A 27,170-nucleotide genomic window follows, 5' to 3' on the forward strand; every position below is an offset into this window, starting at 1 on the left:
TGCAGGAGACACAGGTTCTATCCTTACATCGGGAAGATCCCCTGGAGCAGGCGGATTCTTTACCACTGAGCCACCTGAGAAGGCCTTTTGATGGCTAGGCTGCCAAAAAGAATGATAAATATCTATTGTAGGTTCTTTACTCAAGGATAGATGGGGTTAATTTCTGGAAACCTCTTATTAAAGTAGCAAGAAGTAAAACACAAGTTAAGTCTTAATCACGAGATTTGACTAAAATATAGTAAACTAATCTGATCACGATTTTGTTTCCCCTGCCAGATAGCAAACACTTTGAGGGCAGAAACTGTATTATGTTCTTTATAAAAATAATTTTGAACCATCTAAGTGGTTCATGAATATAATTTCTTTTACAAACATAAAAATTACCGATCGTTTTGAAATCCCCTTTGATTATCTCTCCCAAACCTGGTCTGTCTGCTCTTCCTTATTTCCCATGTACCAGACACACCAGTGTGGCTCAAATGACGCTTGTGGACCTGTCCCGGAGGGTCTAGAGTGGAAGCTGGGGTTCAGGAGGGAGGAGGGTGGCCAGATGATTGGCTCCCTGGCTGCCTGATCTGGCCAGGCCTCCTCTCTCTACCCTACTGGCTGCTGCTGCTGCTAAGTAGCCTCAGTCGTGTCTGATTCTGTGCGACCCCATAGATGGCAGCGCACCAGGATGCCCCGTCCCTGGGATTCTCCAGGCAAGCACACTGGAGTGGGCTGCCATTTCCTTCTTCAATGCATGAAAGTGAAAAGTGAAAGTGAAGTCGCTCAGTCGTGTCCGACTCTTTGCAACCCCATGGACTGCAGCCTACCAGGCTCCTCCGCCCATGGGATTTTCCAGGCAGGAGTACTGGAGTGGGGTGCCATTGCCTTCTCCGACTGGCTGCAGTGCTAGCAAATCATTCTGCTTGTCACTGGTTGCCAAGCTGTGATGCACAGGAGATTTCATAAAGATTCCCACACTTCCTGGGCTTCCTTGGTGGCTCATCTGGTAAAGAATCCTCCTGCAACGCAGGATACCCGAGTTTGATTCCTGGGTTGGAAAGATCCCCTGGAGAAGGGAAAGGCTACCTACTCCAGTATTCTTGCCTGGAGAATTCCATGGACTGTATAGTCCATGGGGTTGCAAAGAGTTGGACACGACTGAGCAGCTTTCACTTTCACTTTCTTTCCCATACTTTCTAGAGGATAGTTCCACCACTGTCATGAGAGATGTGCTATACTTCTGTGTGTTAAGTCTTGCTTGGGATGCTTCCCAGGTCCTTTGAGGTGGACATTCAGGGCTATCAAACTCTATTAAAAAGGCTTCTGTCTCAAAGGAAAGAAGATGAATTTCTTCTGGTCAGGAACCACTGGGCATGGCTGACTCCATCAGGAAGCCGGTGATGTGAGCTGGAGTGGGTGGTGGGGCAGAGACAAGGAAGTCAGACATGGACCAAGTACGGAGGTGGTGCTGATCTCCAAGGTCGGATGCATGTCTGATTCCTCATCAAGAGAGTCAAACCAGTGACTGAGACCTGTGGTCTGGGTCCTAACAGGAGATGATGGGTGGAAGCCAAGGGCTTCCTCTTGGCCAAAATGCAAGGTCAGGAGGGAGGAAGGGAAGTGAGAAAATAGAGAGGGCTTGCACAAGCCCTTTCTTAGCAAGATTTTGAGCAGATCATCTCCTGTCTGCTTCTTTAGCTTGCAGTGAAAATCACTCAGTCATGTCCGATTCCTTGCAACCCCATGGACTATACAGTCCAGTGACCTCATGAACTATACAGTCCATGGAATTCTCCAGGTCAGAATACTGGTGTGGGTAACCTTTCCCTCCTCCAAGGAATATTACCAACACAGGGATTGAACCCAGATCTTCCACATTGCTGGAGGATTCTTTACCAGCTGAACCACAGGGAAGCCCAAGAATACTGGAGTGGGTAGCCTATCCCTTCTCCAGGGGATCTTCCAGACCCAGGAATCAAACCCGGGTCTCTTGCACTGCAGGCAGATCCTTTACCAACTGAGCTACAAGGGAAGCCTTTTAGGTTGCAGGGAAAAGGCAACTCGCACTTCATGTTGGAACCATTTCTGTGACTTGCTCTTTTGTTATCATAATCACACATAACTGCCCACGGAGAATCCTGCTCCTCTGCCTGACTGTTAAAGTGCCTTTGTGTATAACTCTGTCTACCTGTAGATGGTAAGAAGGAAGAAATTAAGACATCCCTTGTCTCAGGCTTGCCAGTCTAGGGGATATTTGCAAGATTAATGGCTTTTTTACTTTGTTCTTCACTCCCCCCATCCCTGATCTGTAAAAGAACCTGGCATCAGAACTTGATAAGGAAGTTATTTTGAGATAGTCTGCCATCTTATTGCTCAATGGGCTCTCCTAAAGTCGCATTCCTTACCGGAATATCTCATCTCCAATCTGTTGGCCTGCCATGCAGTTGAACTCAGTAACATTTAGACTCACCCCTGCATAGTGAGAATGCCAACCTGTGGCAGGGCATTTAGCAGCCTTTCCTCTTGATGAGAAGTCAGAGACTGCTCATGAATGGGGACCAGCCCTTTGGTGGCCCTTTCTCCTGGGCCTGTGTTCGATCACTGACTTACTGGCAAATTCTTTCAATCATTGAATACCTGTCTGTCTCATTGTGTGAACTTTCATCTAAACATCTTGTCTAGGGTACATGTAAGTGGAAAAAAAAATGTAAGACTTTCTTTGATGGTTAATAAAAGATCGTGGGGGAAAAAGCCTCAGTAGCTTGTGTTAATCATTAAACTTGCCCCATGGTCAGCTCTGAATTTTTTCTTTAGCACAGGTTTGGCTGGGACACAAACGAGTTAGGTGAGTTACAACCTGATGCAAGTAAGTTACCTGTGCTGCCGCAGGTGGGCTCTAACCAGGTAACAGGGCCATCGGTTCCTGAGAGGAAGAAGGTCATTCTGAAAGGAACAAGGTCATTCTGAAAGGAAAGGACTCCTCCCTTGAGTCCAAAGGAGAGAGAAACAGGAAAAGGTACTGTTCGGTTCAGAAATGTCTCTGCTCTGTGTTTCCTAGGTGTTGCCTTTTTGCTAATATGTTAAACAAAGGAACTGGGGGATGCGATGTAGCAACCTCGCAGGCTTGTCTTTCAAAGCCCCAAAGGGAGCGGGGCTGGGAAGGGGAGAGAGAGGAGGAGGAAGAATGAGGGCAGAGTTGGGAGAGAGACAGGGGAGAGAGAACTGACCCGAGGCACACAGCTCTCCTCTGGTTGAAAATATTCTGGTTAAAGTATTTAAATGGAGGCTGAGTTTGTTCTTAGGAAGAATTAGTGGATAATCATTTTAAGAGAAAATACATTTGTTATTGATTTGATTGCTCTGTTTTAGACGGAAGATGTAGGTCTGAACATAGAGGTTTTTTAAAAATTAATTTTTATTGGCGTATAGTTAACTTACAATGTTGTGTTAGTTTCTGCTGTACAGCAAAAGGAATTAGCCGTACAGGGACGTGGATCCCCTCCCTTTTGGACTTCCTTCCCATTCAGGTCACCACAGTGCTTTGGCTAGAGTTTCCTGTGCTTTAGAGTATGTTCTCATTAGTTATCTGTTTTATACATTGTCTTTATTGATAGTGTATATGTGTTAATTCCAATCACTCTTTTCCTCCCACATGCCCCCTCCCAACCCAGGGTTTTAAGAAAACCAACATGCAACTATTTACTTCTGATGTTCTAAATTTGGGAGTAGGCACCAAAATAAAATGTTAAAATCCCAGTCAGATTGAAAATCGACTCTCCTGTGCCTAACATATTCTGTGGGGTGTGACAAGTAAATCAAATCCAGGGCTTTTGGACTATAAGTAACTCCTGGGTACTTTTCTCTAAGCAGTAGATGTATTTCTGAAAATTAAATGTTTGAAAAATGAATCCTATTCCAAATAGGTGTAAAATATAGAGAATTTTACAAGTTAAACACCTGCTTAATCTACTTGAAAACTTTAGAACTCCTCTTGTAAATGAGAGTAGCTTCTGCTCCTACCCCAACTGCTGGGTACTTGAAGGCAGGTACAAAGATAATTTATCTGTTTTCCCAGCTCCAGCAGTACAGAATCTGCCTGTAATACAGGAGACGTGGCAAGAACTGTGGGTTAGATCCCTGGGTTGGGAAGATCCCCTGGAGAAGGAAATGGCAACCCACTCCAGTATTCTTGCCCGGGAAATCCCACGGACAAAGGAGCCTGGAGGGCTACAGTCCATGGGGTTGCAAAAGAGTTGGACATGACTTAGTCACTAAACAACAACAGAAAGCACCGTGCCCAGAGTATATTAGGCATACAATAAATGTTTGTGGAGTGGAATGAAATACAGGTGATTATCCATTGCACTGTCTTAATTCGGACATACCTAACAGATATGTTTATTCTTAAGCTTTTTGTAGATACTCTTTTTCTGGGCATTTATTTATTTATTTATTTCTTTTGTAATGGTAAAACTATTTCTTCTGGCTTCAGTGTTTTCTTAACCCCTCCCCGCCAATATCAATGAAAGGGGTTTGTTACATTGAGGATATAATGTTAACATGTGGAGTCTTGCTTCACCTGTTAGGAGGTCAAGAGGGGTGGATGCTGGTCCACCTCCTCCAGGTCATGGACGGGGCGTGACCACCAGTCCACCTACAAGCAGGCCTCCTCCCACCCCACCCCGTGTACTTAAAATGTACCTTTTGCTCAAAGGTTCCACAACAGGAGCTGTTTTCAGAGATGCAGTTTTCAGAGAGCATGTGGCATTGGGATCATTGGGACTGAACACGTGACTGAATGCTGTTCAAGCCTCTGTATAAACTTTTAAGATTGTGATAGGTGGAGATCTATTCATCTTGGTAACACCCAAGACAAAGCCTTGTATGTAAGTTTTCCTGCTTATGAAACCCGGCACCTGCCAATCTGGAGCATTTGCCTCCTTCTACGGTGTCTCCTGGGAGAAGGCAATGACACCCCACTCCAGTACTCTTGCCTGGAAAATCCCATGGATGGAGGAGCCTGGTAGGCTGCAGTCCATGGGATCGCTAAGAGTCGGACACGACTGAGCGACTTCACTTTCACTTTCCACTTTCATGCATTGGAGAAGGAAATGGCAACCCACTCCAGTGTTCTTGCCTGGAGAATCCCATGGACAGAGAAGCCTGGTAGGCTGCAGTCCATGGGGTTGCACGAGTCGGGCACGACTGAAGCGACTTAGCAGCAGCAACAGCAGCAAGGTGTCTCCTTGCCCTCCGTATTTGGAGGCCAGTTAATTTTTTTCTTAAACCTTTATTTATTTGGCTGCACCATGTCTTAGTTGCAGCATGTGGGATCTAGTTCCCTGACTAGGGATCGAACCTGGGCCCCCTACACTGGGAGTGTGGAGTTTTAGCCACTGGATCACCAGGGAAGTCCAGGGGCCAGTTAATTTATGAATCTACATGAGGGACAGATTTCGTGGAGAGGCAGCTCCTGAGTTGGGCCCTGAAGCAGGCCAGGAGTTCATTAGGGCACAAGAAAGTTGGGGGACTCTAGAAAGGGACCAGCAGGATCCAAGGCAGAGGCTGCCGTGTGGGGAGCTTGCTGGGTGCAGCGAAAGGGGAAGTTGGAACGGTGAGGGGCAGGTCCTGGTGAAACTGCAGAGTCAGAGCTTTCTGTGGGAAGCAGAGAGCCTTTGAAAGGAAAACTGACCTTTGTGAGTGTCTTCTTTGTACCAGGCCCTGTGTTAATTTCTTTAGGTATGTACCACCTCAGTTATTCTTAATAAAAATCCTCTCAAGTGTTCTTATCCTCTGACGTGATAGAGGTTTTGCTTTGAATTGAAAGCATTAAACAGGACAATGCCACAGTGAAAGCAGCATTTAAGGAAGCTGATCCAGGCGTGGTGGATTGAGGTAGAGAGACCTGGGGTCCTGGGGTCCAGTTTGGAGGGTCCTCCCTGTTTCCTCTGCTGTGAGGGTAAGATGCTGCTGCTGCTGCTTGGTCACTTCAGTCGTGTCTGACTCTGTGTGACCCTATGGACTGTAGCCTACCAAAATCCTCTGTCCATGGGATTCTCCAGGCACTAGAGTGGGTTGCCATGCCCTCCTCCAGGGGATCTTCCCCACCCAGGGATCGAACCCTGGTCTCCTGCATTGCAGGCAGATTCATTATGGCTGAGCCACCAGGGTAAGATAATGTCCTCCAAATTTCCATTAGCATAAGTTTTTCAACCTGTTACATGTTTAACATTTATTTTTTTATGCTCTTTACTCTTTTTTTGCATGTTGATTGCTTCCTGGAGGACTGAGACTTTCAGAAAACAAAACAAAACAACCCCTTCCCCCCATCACCATTAGCTAGTATTTTGACTCTGGAATTTACTTACTTTTAAAATGTAAGTGTTTGTTTAAGAATGAATTCATGCAAGAGGTTACTATTACTTACCTATCTTACGTATGCATAAAATAAGTGAATGAGACAAGAAGAGGGGGTAGAATAGTGATGATTTTATGTAAGATTCTTAGATTGTCCTTTTCTTGCAAGTTGGGATGATGGTGGGTCTCTCAGAAGATCCTTAATTTTCCAAGTTTTAACACAGCAAAGCAATTGTATGTAAGCAAAAATGATAGTCTTTTTTTTTTTCAGTTTGTTTTTATAAAGCTATGCTGCTCCAATCAAAATTGAAGATGTGTTTAATGTCTGAGCAATTTTGAAAGGATCGATTTCAGCGGACAAGATGACTGGCTGGCTGTTCTCTCTGACAAGTATCAAAATACTACTTTTGGCAGGTGAGTGAATGTATTATTGGGAAAGGTTGAAGGCAGGAAGAGAAGGGGACGACAGAAGATGAGATGGTTGGATGGCATCACCGACTCAATGGATGAGTTTGAGGAAGCTCTGGGAGTTGGTGATGGACCCGGAAGCCTGGTGTGCTGCAGTCCACGGGGTCACAAAGAGTCGGACATGACTGAACGACTGAACTGAACTGAACTGAAATATTATTGGGGATGATGTATTAGTGTCTGCTCTAAGACTGAATTTTCTCTGCTTAATAATTTTTTTCTGTTTATTAGTTGAGGTTGTACATTAAACAGTTATAAATATATACTTTAATTTTTAACAGCCAGTGGAAGTTGCTGTTATAGTCTAGAGCTTTTAATAATAACTTATAATCTTCTTTTTATAATTCCTTTTTGAGCCATACTATGCAGTTCTTTTTAGATTTTATTACTTTATCTTCCCAAAGGAAGGCTTAGCTTGTCTTAGCAATGAACGGCCAACTAAAATTTTCTTCTCTGAAATTGTGTCTCTACTTTTCTCAGCGAATTCGGTTATCCTCTGTATCTTCTTGGGGGCTTCCAAGGTGGCGCTTAGAGGTAAAGAATATGCTTGCCAATGCAGGAGATGCAGGAGACAGAGGTTCAATCCCTGGGTCAGGAAGATCCCCTGGAAAAGAAAATGGAAACCCACTCCAGTATTCTTGCCTGGAAAACCCCATGGACAGAGGAACCTGGGCTGCAGTCCATGGGGTTGCAAAGAGTCAGACACGACTGAAGCAACTGAGTGCACACACATCTGATACAGCTTTGAGGGCGAGTGTGAGCTGGTCTGGCCAGAGTGCCACCAAAGATTGTGTTCTCGTGAATGTGCCTTTACTGTTAGTGCAAGTTCACGTTCCCAACGTAGAGTGAGGCCAAACAAACAGAAGCGTCAGAGTTTGGAGCAGAGAAACGTTTATTGCAGGGGTGTCCAAGGAGAATGATAGCTCATCCACTGGGGGAAAAACAAAAGCCAAACAAACCTGAGTTCTCTGAAGATTTTCAGGAAAGCCATTATAAAAGTCAGGTGAGAGTTGGGGGGTCATCGGATCAGCTGTCACAATTCTGACTGATGGCGGTGAGGTAACCAGATGCTGTCACAGAGGTTAACATTATCAGTCCTCAGGCTCCTGAAGGCCTGGGGCTCTGTGCTCAGGCTCATCGAGTAGTTAACATCTTCCGTTTGGTGGGGGATTTTCATATTTGCAGAGCACCTTAGGAAATGTGAATCAAATACTGTTATCCTGATACGTCCTGTTATCCTCAGAGAGGACATAAAGCAGAGGCTATGGGGAAAAGCCTGTCAATGCCCCCTGTCCCCCACCTCCTGGGAAGGCCCCATGGGGTCGTTCCTACTCCGTTGCATCATCACTCTTGTGCACTGTGCCACCCGCATGTATGTACATGGATGCCCTGGGCTTGCCAGAGTTGGTGTGGCCTTGATGATCCTTTAACTTTTCTGATACAGAAAATGAAAAGTGTTTTATAGGCTTCACTGGGGAGCTGATTTTTGCTGGCTTTACCTCGGACAAGGAATGTCCATCCAGGAGCATCCTCAAAGATGAGGCATTGATAACGTCATACTCAGCCTGCAGTCTGTATGGGAGAACCCAGTTTAGCCTAGTGTGCAAGTCGATAGTGTTTTTTTTTTTTTTTTTTTTTTTTTTTAATTCCAGCACTGATTCATGCTTCACTGCTTCTCTGAGCAGGCAAAGCAAACATTTAGAGGATTTTGTATTTGGGGAGTCATTCTGATCATGTATTCAAAAGAGGATGGTGTACTGAGTAGGAAGATTAAAAATAGAGACAGCTTCTAAAAGTTTCTGGGAAGTGAAAATATTAGAAATAAGTGGCAACTGTAAATACAACCTGATGAATAAAGAATTCGATGCAGGAGATGCAGGAGACACAGGTTCGATGCTTGGGTCAGGAAGATCCTCTAGAGGAGGGCATGGCAACCCACTCTAGTATTCTTGCTTGGGAAATCCCTTGGGTAGAGGAACCTGGTGGGCTACCAGCCCTGTGGTCACAAAGAGTCGGACATGACTGAGCGACTAAGCACACACACACATAAAATATCCTGATTAAAGAGTGAGAAAGAGGGGAGACATATTTCGGTTTCCATTAGGAACCAAAATGTATCCTTGAAGCTTCTTCCAAAGGAAGTGGAAAGTCAGGTTAGTCTTGGTGAACACTGGGGTTTTGGATGTCTAGGATCAGTCAGAACTTTTCCTAAAACGGGAGTTTTGAAGGCGTGATTCTCCAGACTGAAAGCACAAGGAACACTTTGTCAGAAATGCAAATTCTTGGGCTTCACCCAGACAGAAGCAGAAGCTCTGGGGGTGGGACCTTGTTCTGGGCTGTATCAAGCCCTACTGGTGATTCTGAGGAATGCTGAAAGGAAGCTGGGGGACTGAATTTGCACACTGAAGCCACTGTCTCTCCTATTTACTTACAGTGCCATGTCTGAATATCCACATTGAACCTGAAGAAGGAAGCCTTGCAGGGGGGACATGGATCACAGTCATTTTTGATGGTAAGTTTTGGTCTTGCCAAATACAAGTTTCTTATTTACTGATCTAAAGAATCCTAAAGGATGTGAGTCTTTGGTTTCTTCTTGTCTAAGGCCAGATGTAAAAGAGGTCCTGAAGGGGGATGGACCTAGGGAACACCCTCTCTGTTACAATCAATAGGTGCCCACTTGCTAATGTCACATCACACCATTCCATGTTTGGGTCCATTTCCTTATTCTGAGCTGTGGAGTGGACTCAAGGAACCCTGATGAGATGATGCACATGTAGCATAGAACTTGGCAATGTGACCCCAGAACCTTGGTTATCTTCCTTGTTGATAATCCTACATGCGGGAGTTTCTAAACCATGGCTCAGTGTCTCCATCTTACTCCGCAATAAAGAGTAACTTTCAGGGTTGGAGAATTCTTTCCTGGATTTAGACGGAGGGACCTGAAAAGAGAATTTTTAAAAAAGTAAAGTCATAAATGAGAACACGCATTCATATGGCACTCAGAAATGCCTTTGGAAATAAGGAGCCTTTGAATTTTAGGTAAACTTAGTGCCTCCCACTGCCCCCTTGTGGCGTGTTTTTGTATTGCCCAGTGTGGATTACAGCTCTGTTCAGCCTGAGACTCCTCTGTGCCTTGTGTTCAGGTTTGGAGCTGGGTCTCCTTCATCCCGCCAATGGCTCTCAACTGGAGATCCACCTGGTGAATGTGGCTCTGCCCACGCTGCCCAGCATACCCTGTGACGTCTCCCCTGTGTTCCTGGATGTCCCAGCCGTGATGTGCAGGACCAGGTACCCGGGACTGGGAAGGCCAGATGGGATGAGCACTTTCTGCATCTCTGTAGCTTTTGGTGGTGAATTAGAGCAACTTCTGCAGTGATTGCATCTACTGACATAGTTCCCCATCAGGGCTTTAAGGCTTAATGAGGATGAGATATGGGAAAGGATGAGACTCTGGGAAAGATTTTTTAGAATTTTACAATATTTATAAGGATGAGTTGGATTATGTTTCCAGTTGTTGATGTTTTTGCAAGGTTCAGATCTTAATAAATGAGGCCATTTTACCATCTTCTTCCCTCGTGGTTCAGATGGTAAAGAATCTGCCCTCAGTGCAGGAGACCCAGGTTCAATCCCTGAGTCAGGAAGATCCCCTGGAGAACGGAATGGCAACCCACTCCAGAATTCGTACCTGGAAAATTCCATGGCCAGAGGAGCCTGGCAGGCTACAGTGCATGGGGTCACAAAGGGTCAGACGTGACTGAACAACTGTCGCTTTTGGAGTAGGCATAATTGTAATGACTGTACATTAACTAAAAACCATTTAGAAAGGAAATTCACCTTAGTCTTCAGTTTCTTTGCTGAGTTCGATGTGATGTTTACAGGATTCCAGATTTTCTATCGTCCTACTTAAGTTTTCGTTGGCCAGCAAAGTTTACACTAGTTCATTCTTTCTTTAATATCTTAGACATGCTGCCTGAAAGTGGATCATTCGTTAAGAGAAAAGGAGATTATGATTTCCTTTTGTTTTCTGTTTTCTCTTTCAGGAAAGCTCCCCCTCTTCTATTTCTGCCTATTGAACCAACCATACTGCACACACTCCTTCGCCCTTAAACAGCCAACTGAGTATCATCTTTCCCTTCCTTCACAGGGGGACAAGTAGGAAGTGAAATCCAGGCTTTGAGGAAGGAGCATGTTCTAGGAATTCATCCACATAATGTGTGTGTTTGTGTGTGTGTTACACACTTTCTTGTGCAATTCATCTTCCTTGAGGGAGGACCTTTTGTAATTTACACAAAGGCACAATATGCACAGCCTTAGTGGCCAAGTTTGCTCAGCTTTTTGTTTCTCCTGACACTATGGCAGCTGTTCACTTTTCAGATTCATCCTCATGAAACTAAGTGCTTTGAGGACAGAGGATGTGATTAACTCATCCTTGTAGTCCTTATGATGCTGAGCACAATATCTTGCTAGTAGAAGATGCTCAATAGATATTTCTTAAACTGAAGTTCCTTACAGCATTACTATAGGGAGAGATGATTTCAATAGGTTATATAATGTTTTAGGGGATAGAGTTCTTGCAAGAACTTGCTATGAAATAAGTCAAAGCTCTAACAATTTGTATGTTCTCTTTTCTCAACCCCAACATACTAATGACTTTAACATGCACCATTGACTTTATATCACCATTTTAGAAGAAAAGAAATACAACCCTCTTAAATGTACTCATTGATTGGAAGATGAATATCAAATTAAATTAGCACTCAAACGTGGGAAAATAATCAATGAAATACTGCTATTATAATAAAAAGACATGTCTGAGTTTGCAAAATTTGGCATTGGAGCGTCTAAATCAGCGCTGCCCAACCAAGATATAATGCGAGCCACAAAGAAAACTTAACCTTTTCTAGTAGTCACTTAAAAAATTTGAAAGAAAGAGGTGAGATTAATTTTAATGATACATGTTATTTAGCTCAACATATCGGAAACACTGTCATTTTGCATGTAATCAATATGTAAATTATTAATGAGATACTTTATACCCTTCTTTGCGTACAAAGTCTTCAAAACCCAGTGTGTATTTTACCTTAATAGAATATCTTAATTGGTACTAGCCACAATTCTTCTTTTTTTTATAAATATTTAATTGATTTCTTTGTTTAGGGCTGCACTGGTCTTCGTTGCTGTGTGCAGGCTTTCCCTAGTTTCGGGGAGCAGGGACTACCCTCAGGTTGCAGCGCGTGGGCTTCTCATTGCGGCGGCTTCTCTTCTTGCAGAGCACAGGCTGTAGGGTGTGCAGGGTCAGCTGTGGCACACAGACTCAGTTGCTCTGCAGCAGCATGTGGAATCTTCCTGGAGCAGGGCTTGAACCCCTGTCCCCTGCATTGGTAGCTGGATTCTTAACCTCTGACCCACCTGGGAAGTCTGGGATTAGCCATTATTCAAGCGCTCAATAATCACATATGGCTAATGGCTAGCACATTGGACAGTGAAGATTTAATATTTAGGGTAATGCTAAAGATTTTAAGAGAAGTTTTGGAGGGGAGACACTTCTAAAATCTAACTCTGTATGCATCATATTCTCCTCTCACAAAAATCAGACTGAATGGTGGCCTTGAAAAGGCAAAGAAATCACTGTGATCTTCACGAAAAGAGGAGAGAAGGTCTAGGACTCTCTGGGGGATATGGGGAGTGTTTATGGGCTGCTGGAATAAGTGTTAAGTCAAGAGTTTTTGGCAACATGTAAAATCAATGCCTTTTATCAGAAAGAGCCTCGGACTCAGGTCCTACTTTGCCCCTCACATTGGTGTTTACACACCCAGATCCCTTAATCCATGAATATGTGGTTGTTGTTCAGTTGCCAAGTCGTGTCTGAGTCTTTGTGACCCCATGGACTGTAGCCTGCCAGACTCCTCTGTCCACGGGATTTCCCAGGCAAGAATACTGGAGTGGGTTGCCATTTCCTCCTCCAGGACATCTTCTCCAATCCAGGGATCAAACCTGAATCTCCTGCGGTGGTAGGAGCATTCTTTACCACTGAGTCACTTGGGAATCGCCTCTATATGGAACTCATTATTTTTTAAATGAAAACTAGAGTAGATTATCTATCAAAGTCCCTTCCAACTCTTTACAGGACAGAATTTTTAAAATTTCAGGTACTTTCAATAAAAGCTTCATAACTTTTGCTGAAGGATCCAATCTTTAAAGTCTAGTGAATGCATGGGTAGAGGAGGTAAAAAGTGAAATACAGGTATCCTGGGTTAGCTCTGCTTCACAGGTGCAGAGGGCTTCCCAGATAGCTCAGATAGTAAAGAATCTGCCTGCAGTGCAGGAGACCCTGGTTCAATTCCTGGGTTGAGAAGTTCCCCAGGAAAACAGACAGGCTACCCACACCAGTATTCTTGGGCTTCCCTGGTGGCTCAACTGGTAAAGAATCTGCCTGCAATGTGGGAGATCTGAGTTTTATCCCTGGGTTGGGAAGATCCTCTGGAGGAGGGCATGGCAACTCACTCCAGTACTCTTGCCTGGAGAATCCCATGGACAGAGGAGCCTGGCGGGCTGCAGTCCATGGGGTCCCAAAGTGTCAGACACGACTGAGTGACTAAGCACACGCAGGTGTGCACACACATGCAGGTGCAGGAAGGAAGCCTGAAGTAGTGAAGTTGGACTGGCAGCTTTGGCAGTTCATGTTTTTTTAAAAAATAATTTTATTATTTATTTTTAATTAGAATATAATTGCTTTACGATGTTGTGTTAGTTTCTGCTGTACAACAATGTGAATCAGCTATAAGTATATCCCCTCCCTCTTGAGCCTCCCTCCCGTCTCCTTATCCCACCCCTCTGGTTCATCACAGAGCAGCGCTGAGCTCCCTGTGCCCTCCAGCAGCTTCCACTAGCCGTCTTTTTCACACGTGGTAGTGTAGAGATGTCAGTGCTACTCTCTCAGTTCATCCCACCCTCTCCTTCCCCACCAGGTCCACAAACCCGTTCTCTACATCCGTGTCTCTATTCCTGTCCTGCAACTAGATTCATCAGTGCTATTTTTTCTAGGTTCCATGTAGATGCATTAATATATGATATTTGTTTTTCTCTTTCCTGACTTACTTCACTTTGTATGACAGACTCTTTATTCATCTGCTGCTGCTGCTGCTAAGTCGCTTCAGTCGTGTCCGACTCTGTGCGACCCCATAGACGGCAGCCCACCAGGCTCCCCTGTCCCTGGGATTCTCCAGGCAAGATCACTGGAGTGGGTTGCCATTCCTTCTCCAATGCATGAAAGTGAAAAGTGAAAGGGAAGTCGCTCAGTCGTGTCCGACTCTTAGCAACCCCATGGACTGCAGCCTACCAGGCTCCTCCATCCATGGGATTTTCCAGGCAAGAGTACTGGAGTGGGGTGCCATTGCTTCTCCGCTTTATTCATCTACATCACTACAAATGACTCAGTTTCTTTCCTCCTTATGGTAGCATGATATTCCATTGTATCTGTGTACCACATCTTTATCCATTCATCCGTCAATGGCAATTCATGGGTGATTCATACAGATTTCCACTTTCTGCCCTCAGATCTCTGCTGCCTGAAGCACAGGAGGGTGTGTACTCCCTGGAAGTGCAGGCTGGGGGACAGGTGGTAGGCAGCCCACATCCAGGACCACAAGACAGCTGCACTTTCAAGGTGGGTTCCAAGGAGGGAGGAAAGTGTGTTTACCTGATCTGAGGGTGTGCCTACACTGTCGACAAGCAAGTTACACCTCGGCTAGGGAGTCTGTCTGCTTTGCCAGGATGAGAGGACAGGTAGATGATAGTTATGGGGTTTCTGAGACTATCTTAAGAAAGTTAGTATAGAGCATGTGAATGTCAGGGTCTCGCTAAGTGCTTTATATTCATTAACTCAATTTTATGGGGTAGCTTTTTATTATCCTGCTTTTACAGATGAGAAACCTGAGACTCAGGGAGATTAAATAATTTGGCCGTGTTATCAAGTTCATAAATTGTAAAGCCAGAATTTGAACCTGCATTTAAATCCTCATTTAAATGGAAGCCCATAGATGAGCCTCAAAGATTACCATTGGGCATCAGTGGTTCATCTTACAGAGATCATTTGGAGTATCAACGTGGTGAAGGGACTCAGGGACCCAAGTTGTACCTTCCTCTCTGCTTCACGGTTGATTTCTGCTTCTCTTTCCAATCCTCAACCAAAAGGGCATTTGCTGCTGCAATTCTCCTTCAAGCTCAGAGACAGCCAAAAGCAATCAGGGCAGGGTGGGGTGGGGGTGGTTTGGGGAGAGAGAGTGAGAGTTTATGAGCCAATGCTTGGGCTTATTTTAGAGGTTCCATATGCATTAATTTTACATTGGGGCTTAATGTTGTTTAGTCTACTGCCCATTTCAGATTGGTTTTATTAATACACTAAAATAATCTCTGAAAGCATAGGTTCTAGATTTTCCATAACGGGCAGTGGTTCAGCAGGGCCCCTTGCCATGGTTGTACTTCCCACAAGGAGCCTCCATTTAAGAGGGTTCCTAAGAACACAGTTTAGTTATTAATTAATGCTCCTTTACAGCAAGTCTTCGTTTTCCAAATTCATCTCTCATACAATCTGCATTTTAATATAGGCAATTCATCTTTAGAATTTGCCATCAATTCACATTTGGCAACTTGTTTCTCCCTCCAAGGGAATCTTGTTTTCCAGAATTTTGCTTCTGCACATATGAGGCAGAAAGAAAAAAATTATTCTTTTTTATTAAGACTCCCACCACCACCTCTACAGTGTCTCAATGAATAAAACAGAAGAGAGATGGCCGGGCATGGTCCTTAATCACCATGCTGTTTTTGGTTTTGATGGCCTTTCACCCCAGATAATAGTTTTCCTACTGATTAAAAGATTAGGAAGGAGAGAGAGAGGAAAGAAAAGAAACACTTCCTAAAATCACTTATTAAAGATAGCAAGTCCTTCAGTGGTTCCCGGAACTCGGTAAGTTGATGAAAAATCACCAGGGGATGCAGTTAATGAGAGGCATTCTGAGCTGAAGGAAACCCGGTGTCTGCCTTTGTTTGGGGACTGGGGCTAGGGGAACCGTGTGTATTAAAAATTAATTCCACCTCGCCAGTCCACTCCAAAGAGCCTGCTGCAGGCACTGACAAGTTAGAACAGCTCACAGAAGGTTTATCAAGCAGCTGGTGGCTCGGCTTTGTCACTCTCATCCTCTGCTTCTCAGCTCCCCATCTTGCTGCTGCCGACCCTACTTGGGCTCAGGGATCAGCATGAGGAAAGCCGGGTTGGAAGCTCATTAATTTTTTACTCTGTCATGTCTCTAGCTTGGTGGGTGACCAGAGGCCTGTTTCTCTTAAAAAAAGTACCGCTTTATGTCATGTCAGCTCACAGAGAAATCACAAGTGGAGCCCTTTCCGAGGTTTCCCTCTGAGCCTGCTCCACCACCCTGAGGACCTGGGAGGGATGATCAAGCTTTCTTTCCCCTGCTCTTCTGGAGGAAGGCATACAGCTGAAGGGTAGACCCTGTATTTTAAACTGGAAATCGACGGGTGTGTTTTCTTGTGTGGTTTGGACTTGGTTGTTTCATCTGCCTCCGTTTCTAACTTCTGGGAGATGGGGCAGTAACCACTGCTCTATTTCACGAAGCTCCCATGATAAAGTCCCAGTGGGCATGACAGTGGTCTGAAAGGTGTCCTGGTGGGGGTGGAGGTCTGGGTGCAGGAGGAGGCTGGGAGAGAGGGAGTGTACGTTTGGCAAGTGTGTGTTGAGCTGTGTTAATCTTTATCCTTCGGTGCCAGCAGAGACAGCTCCCAGCCTGTGAAGTCACAGCATTCTTATTTTGACCCCCAGACTGTGCATATTTTCTGTGCACTCTATTCTAACCTTTTCTGTTAGGAAGGGAGGAAACTAACCTTGATGACAGACTGCACAGATGTGTGAATCAATACGTAAAGCCCGCACTTGCCAAGACACCATCAAAGTCCGTTGATTCACGATGTCTGATGAGGGCTGGTGATTAACACTGGAGTTACTCTTTAGTGACCTTCTCCCTGGGAAGGTGGACTCCTGGGGTGCTGGAAGCTGACCAAGCAAAACAATTTGCTGTCTTGGCTTTGCAGACGGGAGGTACAGTAGGTTTGGGGAGGGAAGGTGGTCTAGGCGCCTATAAGAGGTGGGGGTGAGGGTAGCAGGATGGGGAGACTGGGTCTGCTCCTGGGTGAATCGTTAGCACGTGGCTCAAACTGCGGCCAGGGCAGTCCATCCTTATGACTCTCTGTTTCTTCCCACTGGCCCTGGCTGTGAAATGCTGTAATCTGGGACTAACCCAGAGGATGATAGGTGATATGGAATTCCTGGAACTGTCTCCTTTTCTCCTTTGCTTCCGGGCAGTGTGCCAGTTGTCTCAGATGGGGCCTCTCCATGCAGTCACAAAAATGTAAATGTCTCCTTATACCAGGCTGTGCCCAGGGATACAACCAATGACTTAGGCCTTGCCCCTGCCTCTCTGGAACTTATAGTTAGCAGATGATGTGCTTCAGGGAGTGACTTGAGTGCCACGACCAGGCTTCCCCTGCCTTTCCCATCAACGCTTGTTTCCATTATTTCCATTATTCTCCAACATTATTTTGGACAATAATGTGGCTTCTCATTCGTTGCGTCATGTTTTCTCCCCAACAGGCACCTTCCATTTTCCTGAACAAATCTCCCTTGCATATCTTTCAAACTTCTAATTTTCATAGCTTGCTAATCCCTACCAAGGTGTTGGCTGATAATAATTTAAGTTGCAGTCCTTTCAATTTAAATAAGCAGATTATTGTCCAGAAAAGTTAAAAAAAAAAAAGCACTTCAAGACCTCAAGATATCAAGTTGCAATAATGGAATTAAAAGGTTGGTATTTTAAAGCATGGCTTGCCTACCTTTCCTTTGGTAAAACATGCTCCTGGTATGACCGGTGGGCTGGTAGAAAGAGATTTGCCCAGGTGTGACTGATAATGGTGCAGGGGAGACAGATGACCTTGTCAGAGTCCCTTGACCTCATCTATGGAAGAACTATGACATCTATCGTCTCTGCTTCACAGAAATATCATGAAGATGAAAAGTAGTAGAAGTGATTTGAGGAAATACAGAGACTTGCTTCCGTAGATGAACGATCTGTGAGGAACGACAGGCTTCTTCTGTATGTTTTTGTGTTGTTCTGATGAAATGTTCACCATAACATTTTCTAAACAGTTTTCCAGGGCACAGACACCAATTGTTTACCAAGTTAATCCACCCAGTGGAGTTCCAGGTAAGAAATCTATTAAGAAAGGAATAAATAAGAAGCTCTTTACCAAAGCTATTGTAAACTCTTCGACCCTCGTAGATGGTCTCTATAAACAGGAAAGTCTTACCACTTATCTGATATTGTTTTGAAAGTGAGTGTCAACCTCTGGTTTACTTTAAACCTGGTTTGGTTTCACCTCTGGGCACTTTTGCTCTATTACGTCACTGATTAATCAAAGGAATCCTTATGTGAAAAGAAAAAGAGACCAGCAAAATCAAACCAGGTGTTGCTGGAGAATGGAAAAAATAGATATCATCATCACTCCTAAGTTTATAATCATCCACATACTGCTGCTGCTGCTAAGTCACTTTAGTCTTGTCCAACTCTGTGCAACCCCATAGACAGCAGCCCACCAGGCTCCCCCGTCCCTGGGATTCTCCAGGCAAGAACACTGGAGTGGGTTGCCATTTCCTTCTCCAATGCGTGAAAGTAAAAAGTGAAAAGGAAGTCGCTCAGTAGTGTCCTACTCTTAGTGACCCCATGGACTGCAGCCTACCAGGCTCCTCCATCCATGGGATTTTCCAGGCAAGAGTACTAGAGTGGGGTGCCATCGCCTTCTCTGAATCCACATACTAGCAAACCTTTATTGACCCTTGCTGGGAGCCAGGATCTGTTCTAAGCTTTTGGTTTATATTATCTCATTAGATCCTCATAAGACCTAGTGCTATAAGAACTATTATTAGTTCCATTATGGAGATGAGAAAATGAGGTACCAAAAAGTTAAGTAATTTGTTTAAAGGCATACCCCTAATGAGTGGTCGAGCTGTTTGGACCCAGACAGAATCTAGAGAGGGCCCATGTACCTTTCATTGGTTGTATTTTGTATTGAGCCGAGTTGGGTGCCACTTTGAAGGCCATTAACTCTGGTCCTTATCCTGGGAGTTTGTTTATGAGTTAGTGAGCACACCGATATGCAGAGACCAAGAGGACAGAAGAGAAGAGAGAATGCTGGTGGGGTTGAGGCTGGACACAAAAGAAAGCATTGCAAATAAGGCCTGCCAAGCCTGCTTTAAAACTAAGTAGTAAACAGAGCTAGGATTACATACAATTTGCAGTCTGATTCTTGACAAATTCCTACATCTATTTTAGGTTTTTCGTTTGTTCAGGGATTCCAGATGGTTAAGTATGGGGATACAAGTTGTTCAATTTTTACTTGTGATTGGGCCTCAATACATGAACTGATCTAGTTTCGAATGGCTCAAGAATGTCGAAATGAATATCTTACTCACTGAAAAGTGTCTGTACTTTTGGCACATGTGTGTATAGACACACAGATGTAAGTGTTTTTTAAATTACATCCTGAAGAATATGAATTTGGCATTATTAGTGCACATTATTCACAGATCTGCTCCTTTCCATTCATCTCAGTAATCAAGACATGATCATGTTTTATTAAAAAGAGATGTGACCTGTGAAAGTCACATGCCGTCATTTTGCTCCCCCTATTTGGACGATAGAAGCCTTGTTAGGATGAGGGATGAGGAGGGAGCCTGTTGTGAGCGGTGTGACGCAGGGCATCAGCTGGCACTCAGATTAATCAAGGCCATTTCCCTCACCCAGTTTGAGTTCTTCACACTGTCTTTTCCACCTTCAGGGAGAACTGGTTGGAGTGGTCCCTCTGGGCCGGATCCACACGGCTGCATCTTCAAAATCACTTTCCAGACGATTACTCTCATTTCCTTTGGGAAGCCTGCCCAGAGTAGCAGCCGCGGAGATGGGGGAGGTAGCGGGGACAGCAGAGATATTTTGTGAGCAGTTGATTTCCTATATGTGGTTAACAGTCCTCCACTGTAATATGGAATCCACCCCCTACATCCCCCAGCACATGGTCTGGCTTAGCCATTTGTCAGCTGCTGTTGGGCTTCTTTGTTTAGAAATAAAACAAAAACTCACGGGAATTCCTAGTTTCTATAACCTCCTATTTGTTTTTAAAATTGTGCCCATCAGTTGTAGAAATCATGCCTGCCAAAGCCAGGAAACTGATCATTTAGCCCTAATGAAATGAAGGTGAGTTATTTTGCTAGATGGCAACAGTAGTAGAGACTTTCAGACTCTACGTGCTGTGCTGTGATTAGCTGCTCAGTCACGTCCAATTCTTTGCAACCCCAACCCCATGGACTGTAGCCCACTGGGCTCCCCACAGGGCTCCTCTGTCCCTGGTGATTCTCCAGGCAAGAATACTGAAGTGGGTTACCATGCCCTCCTCCAGGGGATTTTCCCAACCCAGGGACTGAACCCAGGTCTCCTGCATTGCAGGCAGATTCTTTACTGTCTGAGTCACCAGGGAAACCCAAGAATACTGGAGTGGGTAACTTATCCCTTCTCCAGGGGATCTTCCCAACCAAGACCAATTGAACCAGGTTCTCCTGCATTGCAGGGAGATTCTTTACCAGCCAAGCTACCAGGGAAGCCCTAGGCTTCCGCCAATCCCATGACCTTTGTCTAAGTCGACTAACTTCCCACTCATTGTACTCATTCTCTGGTCAAGTGCCTGCCATACTTTCTGGAAGTTTTCCATTGTTTTAGGACCAGTCATCCAATGACTGCAGCTAAAATCACTTCCTACTAATAAAACATGTGCACAGTATGTCAGGGAGCATTACTTCTTGGTCATGTTCTTTTTTTGGCCTTAAGAGTAGCCATGAAGAAATTCAAAGTCCTCTGAAGTCAGTGGCCTCATGAGCCCTATAGGTCCCCTTCTCTCTTCTAAGTTTGAGCTTTTGTCTAGTTAACCAGCACCTTTCTTATCTCTTAGCATTGTGATACTGGAAGATGACAGCTTCAGTGGTTAAATTCTATCATTATTTGGAAGGCATACTCTTGCAGGTTGTGGGATTGTGTGGTGAACTTGAACTGCATTGCCTTGCTCTATTTGCTTCAAACCTTGCTTCATGCCGTTCCACAGATCTGAATCTAGGTGTTTTTCAACTGGAGGAAGTCAGCTCAAGTAGCATCTGGTATGGGCCCCAGAATGTTTCTGAGAAGGGGCTGTTCTAGATTTCTTTCCCAGGTCCTCTGAGCAGAGAAGTTGGGGGTAGTGCTGAGAGTGCCCTTGATGAAAAGGGTTGTTGATGCCTGCTCCCCTATTCCTACAAACTCAAAAGAGGCCAGTATCAGGTGAAAACTTGCTGCCCGATGGAAGTCTCTGCAAATTGCGTAGAGGAGGCCCGGCTGAGACAGTCATCCCCATCAGTGAGCAAGGCAGTGCCAACTGTCTGTGGATCCCCATTCTGCCTGATGTTTGAACTTAAGTATTTTTGTTGAATGAATAACATGTGCAGTGGCTCATTCTTTAAGCCAGGGCTCTGTTGCTCTCTCATGTCCTTCTTTCTGACTTCCTACCCGATCGGTTCACCCGTGACATTTATCTTTTGTACTCTGAGATACAGAAAAAAGTTTAGTATTTTTGAATATCCATCCAGATCGTGCGATATGAGCCTTGTCTTATCACATGTGTCCAGAGGAAAGTCACATGGAACACTCCCAAAGAATATTATTCTTAAATCCCGTGTGGGTGAGTGGTCTATACACAGCCAAGAGGGGAACAAGGCAGTGTATTTCAGCAGGCCCCTCCCTCCCTTCCTCCATCCCTCCCTCCCGGGGACTGAGGAAGCCCTGCTATTCCTTCTGCTCCATACCAAAGTGATAAAGTCTGCAATGGCAATGGTTGATTATTTTTGCTTCTTTGATTGATGACTGGGTCGTACCTGGTGATCCTTTCCTGTTGTACAATTTATAAAACTGTGTTAGTATTCTGAGTCATGACCAGTTTGGCCATTTTGAATAGAGATAACTGAAAAAAGAAATACAGTGTATGTTATATATTTAGAGTGTGAGCTGACTAGGTTAATTAAAAAATTTTTTTTTCCAAACAGGAAAGCTAATACATGTGTATGGCTGGATTATCACTGGAAGGTCAGAAACCTTTGATTTTGACGCTGAGTACATTGATAGGTAAGTGTGTGCTTGTTTCTGCGTTCGACCTGTTACAGCTATGCCGGATTGCTCCCTGAGACCGGCTTCCTTGATAGCAATAAATTGTGAGCAGTTGGCACAGAACTGTTATTTTCCTCTTTGCAGTTTATGGTCCCTGGTGAGCTGGGCTTCAGCAAACTTGGCTAATGTAATTGCAACTGGTCGATTAAGTTGGTCCATTTATTTACTGACAACTAGTCACTCTGGGCACAGTGTGAGTTGGTCTGTAATTGCATCTGTGGATTTTCTTTCTTGATTCTTCCCCTTCCCCCTCTTGTTTCTCAGGCTGGAATAAATCCTTTATAACCATGTGTGAACCTGACCACTGTAACATCCTTGTTTGTTATCCATCTGTATATTTAGAAATTCTGTTAGTGTGATCAGAGGAAAATGTGGAAAATGTACAGAAAGCCATTGAGCTACTTTTAAATTTTATTTTATTGAAGTCTAGTTGATTTACAATGTTGTGTTAATTTCTGCTGTACAGCAAAGTGATTCAGTTTTTTGTCTATCTATATCTCTATATATTCTTTTTCATATTATTTTCCATTATGGTTTATCACAGGACACTGAATATATTTCCCTGTGCTATACAATATGGCCTTATTGTTTATCCATCCTATTAGTATATGTAATAGTTTGCATCTGTTAATCCCAAGCTCCCGATCCTGTCTTCCTCCTCTTCTCCTCCCCCTTAGCAACCGCAAGGCTGTTCTCTATGTCTGTGAGTCTTTCTGTTTTGAAGATAAGTTCATTTGCGTCATATTCTAGTTTCCACATATGAGTGATGTCATATGGTGTTTGTGCAAGCAATTGAGTTTTTAATATTTGGGGGGAATGATTAGGGCTTCTCTAGTAGCTTCGTGGTAAAGAATCTGCCTGCCAAGCAGGAGACATGGGTTTGATCCCTGGGTCAGGAAGATCCCTTGGAGAAGGAAACAGCAACCTACTCCAATATTCTTGTCTGGGTGATTTGATGGACAGAGGACCTTAGTGGGTTTGCAAAGGGTTGGGTACATAGGATGCCAATGTGACTTTTTTCATTGGAGACTTTTAAAATAGAAAGTGATACTGGTGAATCCTTCATGCCAGGGAAGGGGGAGAACAGAACAGAAAGTGTTGAAGTTGAGATGTTCGTGAGAACCTCTAAGCAACTGTGGTTACTCAGCATGAAGCAGTTATAGTGAGAATTTATAAGGTAGAAGGACCACAACCTCATGAGATGCTCTGCTGAGGGATGCCACATAGTATGTCTAATTTTTCCTCTACCCCTTGGATAGAATGGGGGGATTTGTAGCATGTTCTGCTACAAATCTTTGATTTCGAAGTTGACTGTTTTCAGGATCTACATTTCTGGCATAAAATAATGGTCAGGGAATTCCCTGGCAGCCCAGTGGTTAGGACTCGGCACTTTTCACTGCTATGGCCACAGTTGGATCCCTAGTTAGGGAGCTAATATACAGCAAGCTATGCTGCGGCCTAATAATAATAATAATAATAGTCAACTTGTCTTGAGTGGAAATTACTCTTCCCATGGAGGCTTGAGGCCCCAGGTATGTCCCTGACAATATGCCATGCTCAGTACTTGGTCCCACCACAGCCTTGGTCTGGGATACTGTTTAGGAGGAACACAGGCGTACTCTCCTCAGTGGCTCTGTGTAGACCCAGTATAGTCAAGGGGGAGATGATGATGATTTTTCTGGAAGGGGTAGTGCTCCCTCACTGGTGTGAAAGTATGGGCCACAGATGAGTGTTATGCACCCTGCCCTAGGGTTGAGGGTCTGATTTAGCATCTCCCCAGGGGACAGTCCCCAGGCACCTGCACTAATGCCCCATAAGTTAAGAGATGAATGTTCACAATAGTGTTTCCTCTGAGGTTTTCCAGAAATGTTTGTGGAGAGCACTCCCTCTTGACTTGTGTCTGTTGTTCCCCTTTTGTATCCAGTCCGCTGATTTTGGAAGCTCAGGGAGACCAATGGATCACTCCTTGCTCTCTTGTAAACAGACAGACGGGATCCCGGTGAGTATCTTTCTTGCCAATATCTATGTTTTTAGGCTCTCCCACGTGGGCATAGCACACACATAAACATCTATTTTTAATTTAAAGCACCCATGCCTGTTGACTGCCTTATCTTTAGACTTCCTAGAAATGGCACAGTCATCGATTCACAATGCAACCTGAAGTGGGTTCAGAAAGCTTTCTTGAAAAGACAGGTAGCTAATAATAAGCGCTTACTGCATGAACACTTTCACATTGAAGGCAGCCAGTAACCTTGTAAGTACATACAGCTCTTAGTCTCACTTTACAGATTTGGGAGCTGAGGCACAGAGAGGTTAAGTAATTGCCCAGAGTCTCACTACGAGCAAGTGGCAGAGCTGGGATTTGAACCTGGGTCCACTCACTAGCCTCCGGAGTTCATCCTGTTAACCACTGTACTATATCCAGAGTTCATCCTCTCACCCACTGTACTGTATCGACTAGCCAGAGGAAAAAAACACTAAAGTTTCAATTGTTCAATTGTTTATTTATTACAAGGAAAATTTAGAAAATGAGTATCTATGTGCTTACTTTTCAGATAATCAACATTTTGCTGGCTTTTTCAAATCACTCGGGACTGAGTGGGTTAACCTTCTGTACCCTATGACTTAGCTTTTTGGGACTAGTGTTTATAAGAGGCAAATTGTATAATGTGATTTCTTCCTGGTATCTTTCATTTGTTTGCTCAGAATTTTCCTGTTTCAGGTTCATACTTGCTAATAGACTTTTTTTGGGGGGAGGGTGATAATGATCTTGCTGTCCTTGTCATAAAACAGACTTTGGAAAGAAAGAACCCAATGGAGGTAAGGAGTATGTTAAATTTTGTCTCTCACACTATGTGTTTGACTGGTAGTGTATGTATTGATGATAACTCTAGTTATAATTTTATTTTGTTTTATAACTTTCCTGGGTAAAGAACCAGAGCTTCTGAAGTGAATTGCCAGGTGATTCCTATCTCTTACCTTTTCCTGTTTTTCCCTAGCTATCCTATTCAGGAAGACCATGGTCTTGGGACTCTGCAGTGTCGTGTGGAAGGCAACTACATTGGTCTGTTTGAGAAGTAACAGAATTTTAAAGTCTTACCCATCTGTGTCTCTGTGTCCGGAAAAAAACTATTCCAAGAATTGGTTCTCCTGAGGATGATACTAATAATTACCATTTGTTGAGAATTCTCTGAGAGACGCTCTAGGAAGCAGCTTAAATATAAACTAAATTAATCCTCACACATGCACCTGTGAGGCTGTGGTGGGATTGTTCTTGCTTTGTAGGTGAGAAAGTTGAAGCTAGTAACCAGCGGAGCAGGATTTATCCTTCTTGGTCTAACTCCAAGCTAGTTCTTAGCTGCTCTATTGCTATTACATTTATCCTTGTATTGTTAGACATTGCCACTGCTGATGCAATGTGAGTCTGGAACGTGTTTATTTCAAGCACTGTTAGAGACATTAAGGTGCGGGTGGTACCTTGGTGCCTGCTGGACTTCTTGGCTTTATGATAGCAATGTCCTGGCTCATGTAGTTCATGCAGGTTCCTGTATTAATGCTTGTTTCTGTTTGTTACAGGCTCCCAGAATGTTAGTTTCTCAGTATTTAACAAAGGAAAGTAAGTAACTGGGAGGAAGCAAATTTATTTTTATCTTACATTATCTACTCTCTTGTCTTGCTTAGTTTTCTTTAACCTTTTATACTGGAAAATTTCAAATGTATACAAACAGCAGTGCAATAAATCTCCAGGTACCTACTTGTTTCTTTTTTTACACCTGAGTGAATATAAATGTGTCCTGTGCACTCATCTTGAAGTGATATAAATGTTTCAATGGGATAAAGATATAGAATTTGGGGAATTACTTCTTAAGTAATCTCATAATACTGGAATTTTAAAACAGTACATAGTTCCATAAAGTGCTTTGTGTCATTCCAGGAAATGACTTCTTTAAGATGGAAAGGGTCCAGATTTTATAGAACTCAGGAGAGAGAAATATGGAGTCTGGATTTCTGCTTGCCTTACCTCATGTTCTGACACTATGTACTTTTCAGTGTTTCCTGAAAAGGGCATTGCCTAGCTGATATTAATTTCATTGTGAAGATAATAACACATGACCTACAGCTACTCAGCTCAACAGAGGGAGATTTGCTCTTTGTGTCTCTGTCTCTTTTTTTAGGAAGGAATAAAACTAGCATCTATTGACTACCTCCCACGGGCCAATTCCACACCAAGCCCTTTCACATTCATTATTCCGTTTAATGCTAGTCACACTCTGTAAAGTAGGTATTATTATTCCCATGTAATATTCTAGATCAGAAAACAAACTTTGCCCCATTGGTATTCTCTAGTCATCAAAAGGAGCCGGTATCTAAACATTTTAAAGATCACTAAAAGTTAGTGATCTTCTTTCAAGCAGTCAGTCTAAAAAATGAAATCCCAGATGCAATTTTCATCCAAAACACAATTTTGTGTTTTCTTTTTTTTTTCTTTTTCTGGAGGTCAGTGATACACAAGGAAGCATGGCTGGTCAGTGCGAAGCAAGACCTTTTTCTGTACCAGACGTACTCAGGTACCATTTTCCCTCATGGTATTTCTCGCCCCTTCCTTCACACCACCCTGGATCTTGAACTCTCTGCCTTCCTCTGGCCATTTCTCTATGATCATTAACACCTAAAGCTTTCCCTGCAGTCATTGATGGCCCTTTGGTTTTGTGTGAGACTATGTTCCTTGTTGAGTGTTGACTTTAGTTCCTATATTAAATTTTTGAATATTAAATTTAATGTTTATTTATTAATTATTAAAATTAAATTCAAAGTAAAAATAAAATATTAAAAGAGGCTTTGTCATGGATTTTTATATAAAATCTAGGGATATAGACTGAGTAAAAGAAAGGGGAATCATCCTTATTGTATGTTCTAAAAGAATAACAGAAAAGAGATGGTGCTTAAAAATCTAAAAGCACATCTTTGTAGTTACTTTAGCATCTCACCTCTGAGTATTCATTCAAGGATTTATGATTTGCTGATACAGATGCTAAGTTTGTGTTGCTATCT

The 27,170-nt window shown here is 43.7% G+C and overlaps 1 protein-coding gene across 4 annotated transcripts in view; it reads left to right on the top strand.

Moving 5' to 3' along the window:
- The first annotated feature begins 2,819 nt into the window (after positions 1-2,819).
- Positions 2,820-27,170, top strand: part of PKHD1 (PKHD1 ciliary IPT domain containing fibrocystin/polyductin) — a 445,850-nt gene continuing 421,499 nt past the window's right edge. For all 4 annotated transcript variants that reach the window (XM_044929073.2, XM_044929075.2, XM_044929078.2 and 1 more), the window contains exons 1-11: positions 2,820-3,004; positions 6,617-6,759; positions 9,248-9,325; positions 9,957-10,101; positions 14,371-14,479; positions 18,029-18,086; positions 21,998-22,076; positions 24,043-24,117; positions 25,118-25,182; positions 25,695-25,734; positions 26,616-26,686. In XM_044929073.2, the coding sequence (XP_044785008.2) occupies positions 6,708-6,759; positions 9,248-9,325; positions 9,957-10,101; positions 14,371-14,479; positions 18,029-18,086; positions 21,998-22,076; positions 24,043-24,117; positions 25,118-25,182; positions 25,695-25,734; positions 26,616-26,686 (772 nt within the window). In that variant the 5' untranslated portion in view covers positions 2,820-3,004; positions 6,617-6,707. The remainder of the gene's footprint in view (positions 3,005-6,616; positions 6,760-9,247; positions 9,326-9,956; positions 10,102-14,370; positions 14,480-18,028; positions 18,087-21,997; positions 22,077-24,042; positions 24,118-25,117; positions 25,183-25,694; positions 25,735-26,615; positions 26,687-27,170) is intronic.

Source organism: Bubalus bubalis, chromosome 2, assembly GCF_019923935.1.
Source record: "Bubalus bubalis isolate 160015118507 breed Murrah chromosome 2, NDDB_SH_1, whole genome shotgun sequence".
Lineage (NCBI taxonomy): Eukaryota > Metazoa > Chordata > Mammalia > Artiodactyla > Bovidae > Bubalus > Bubalus bubalis.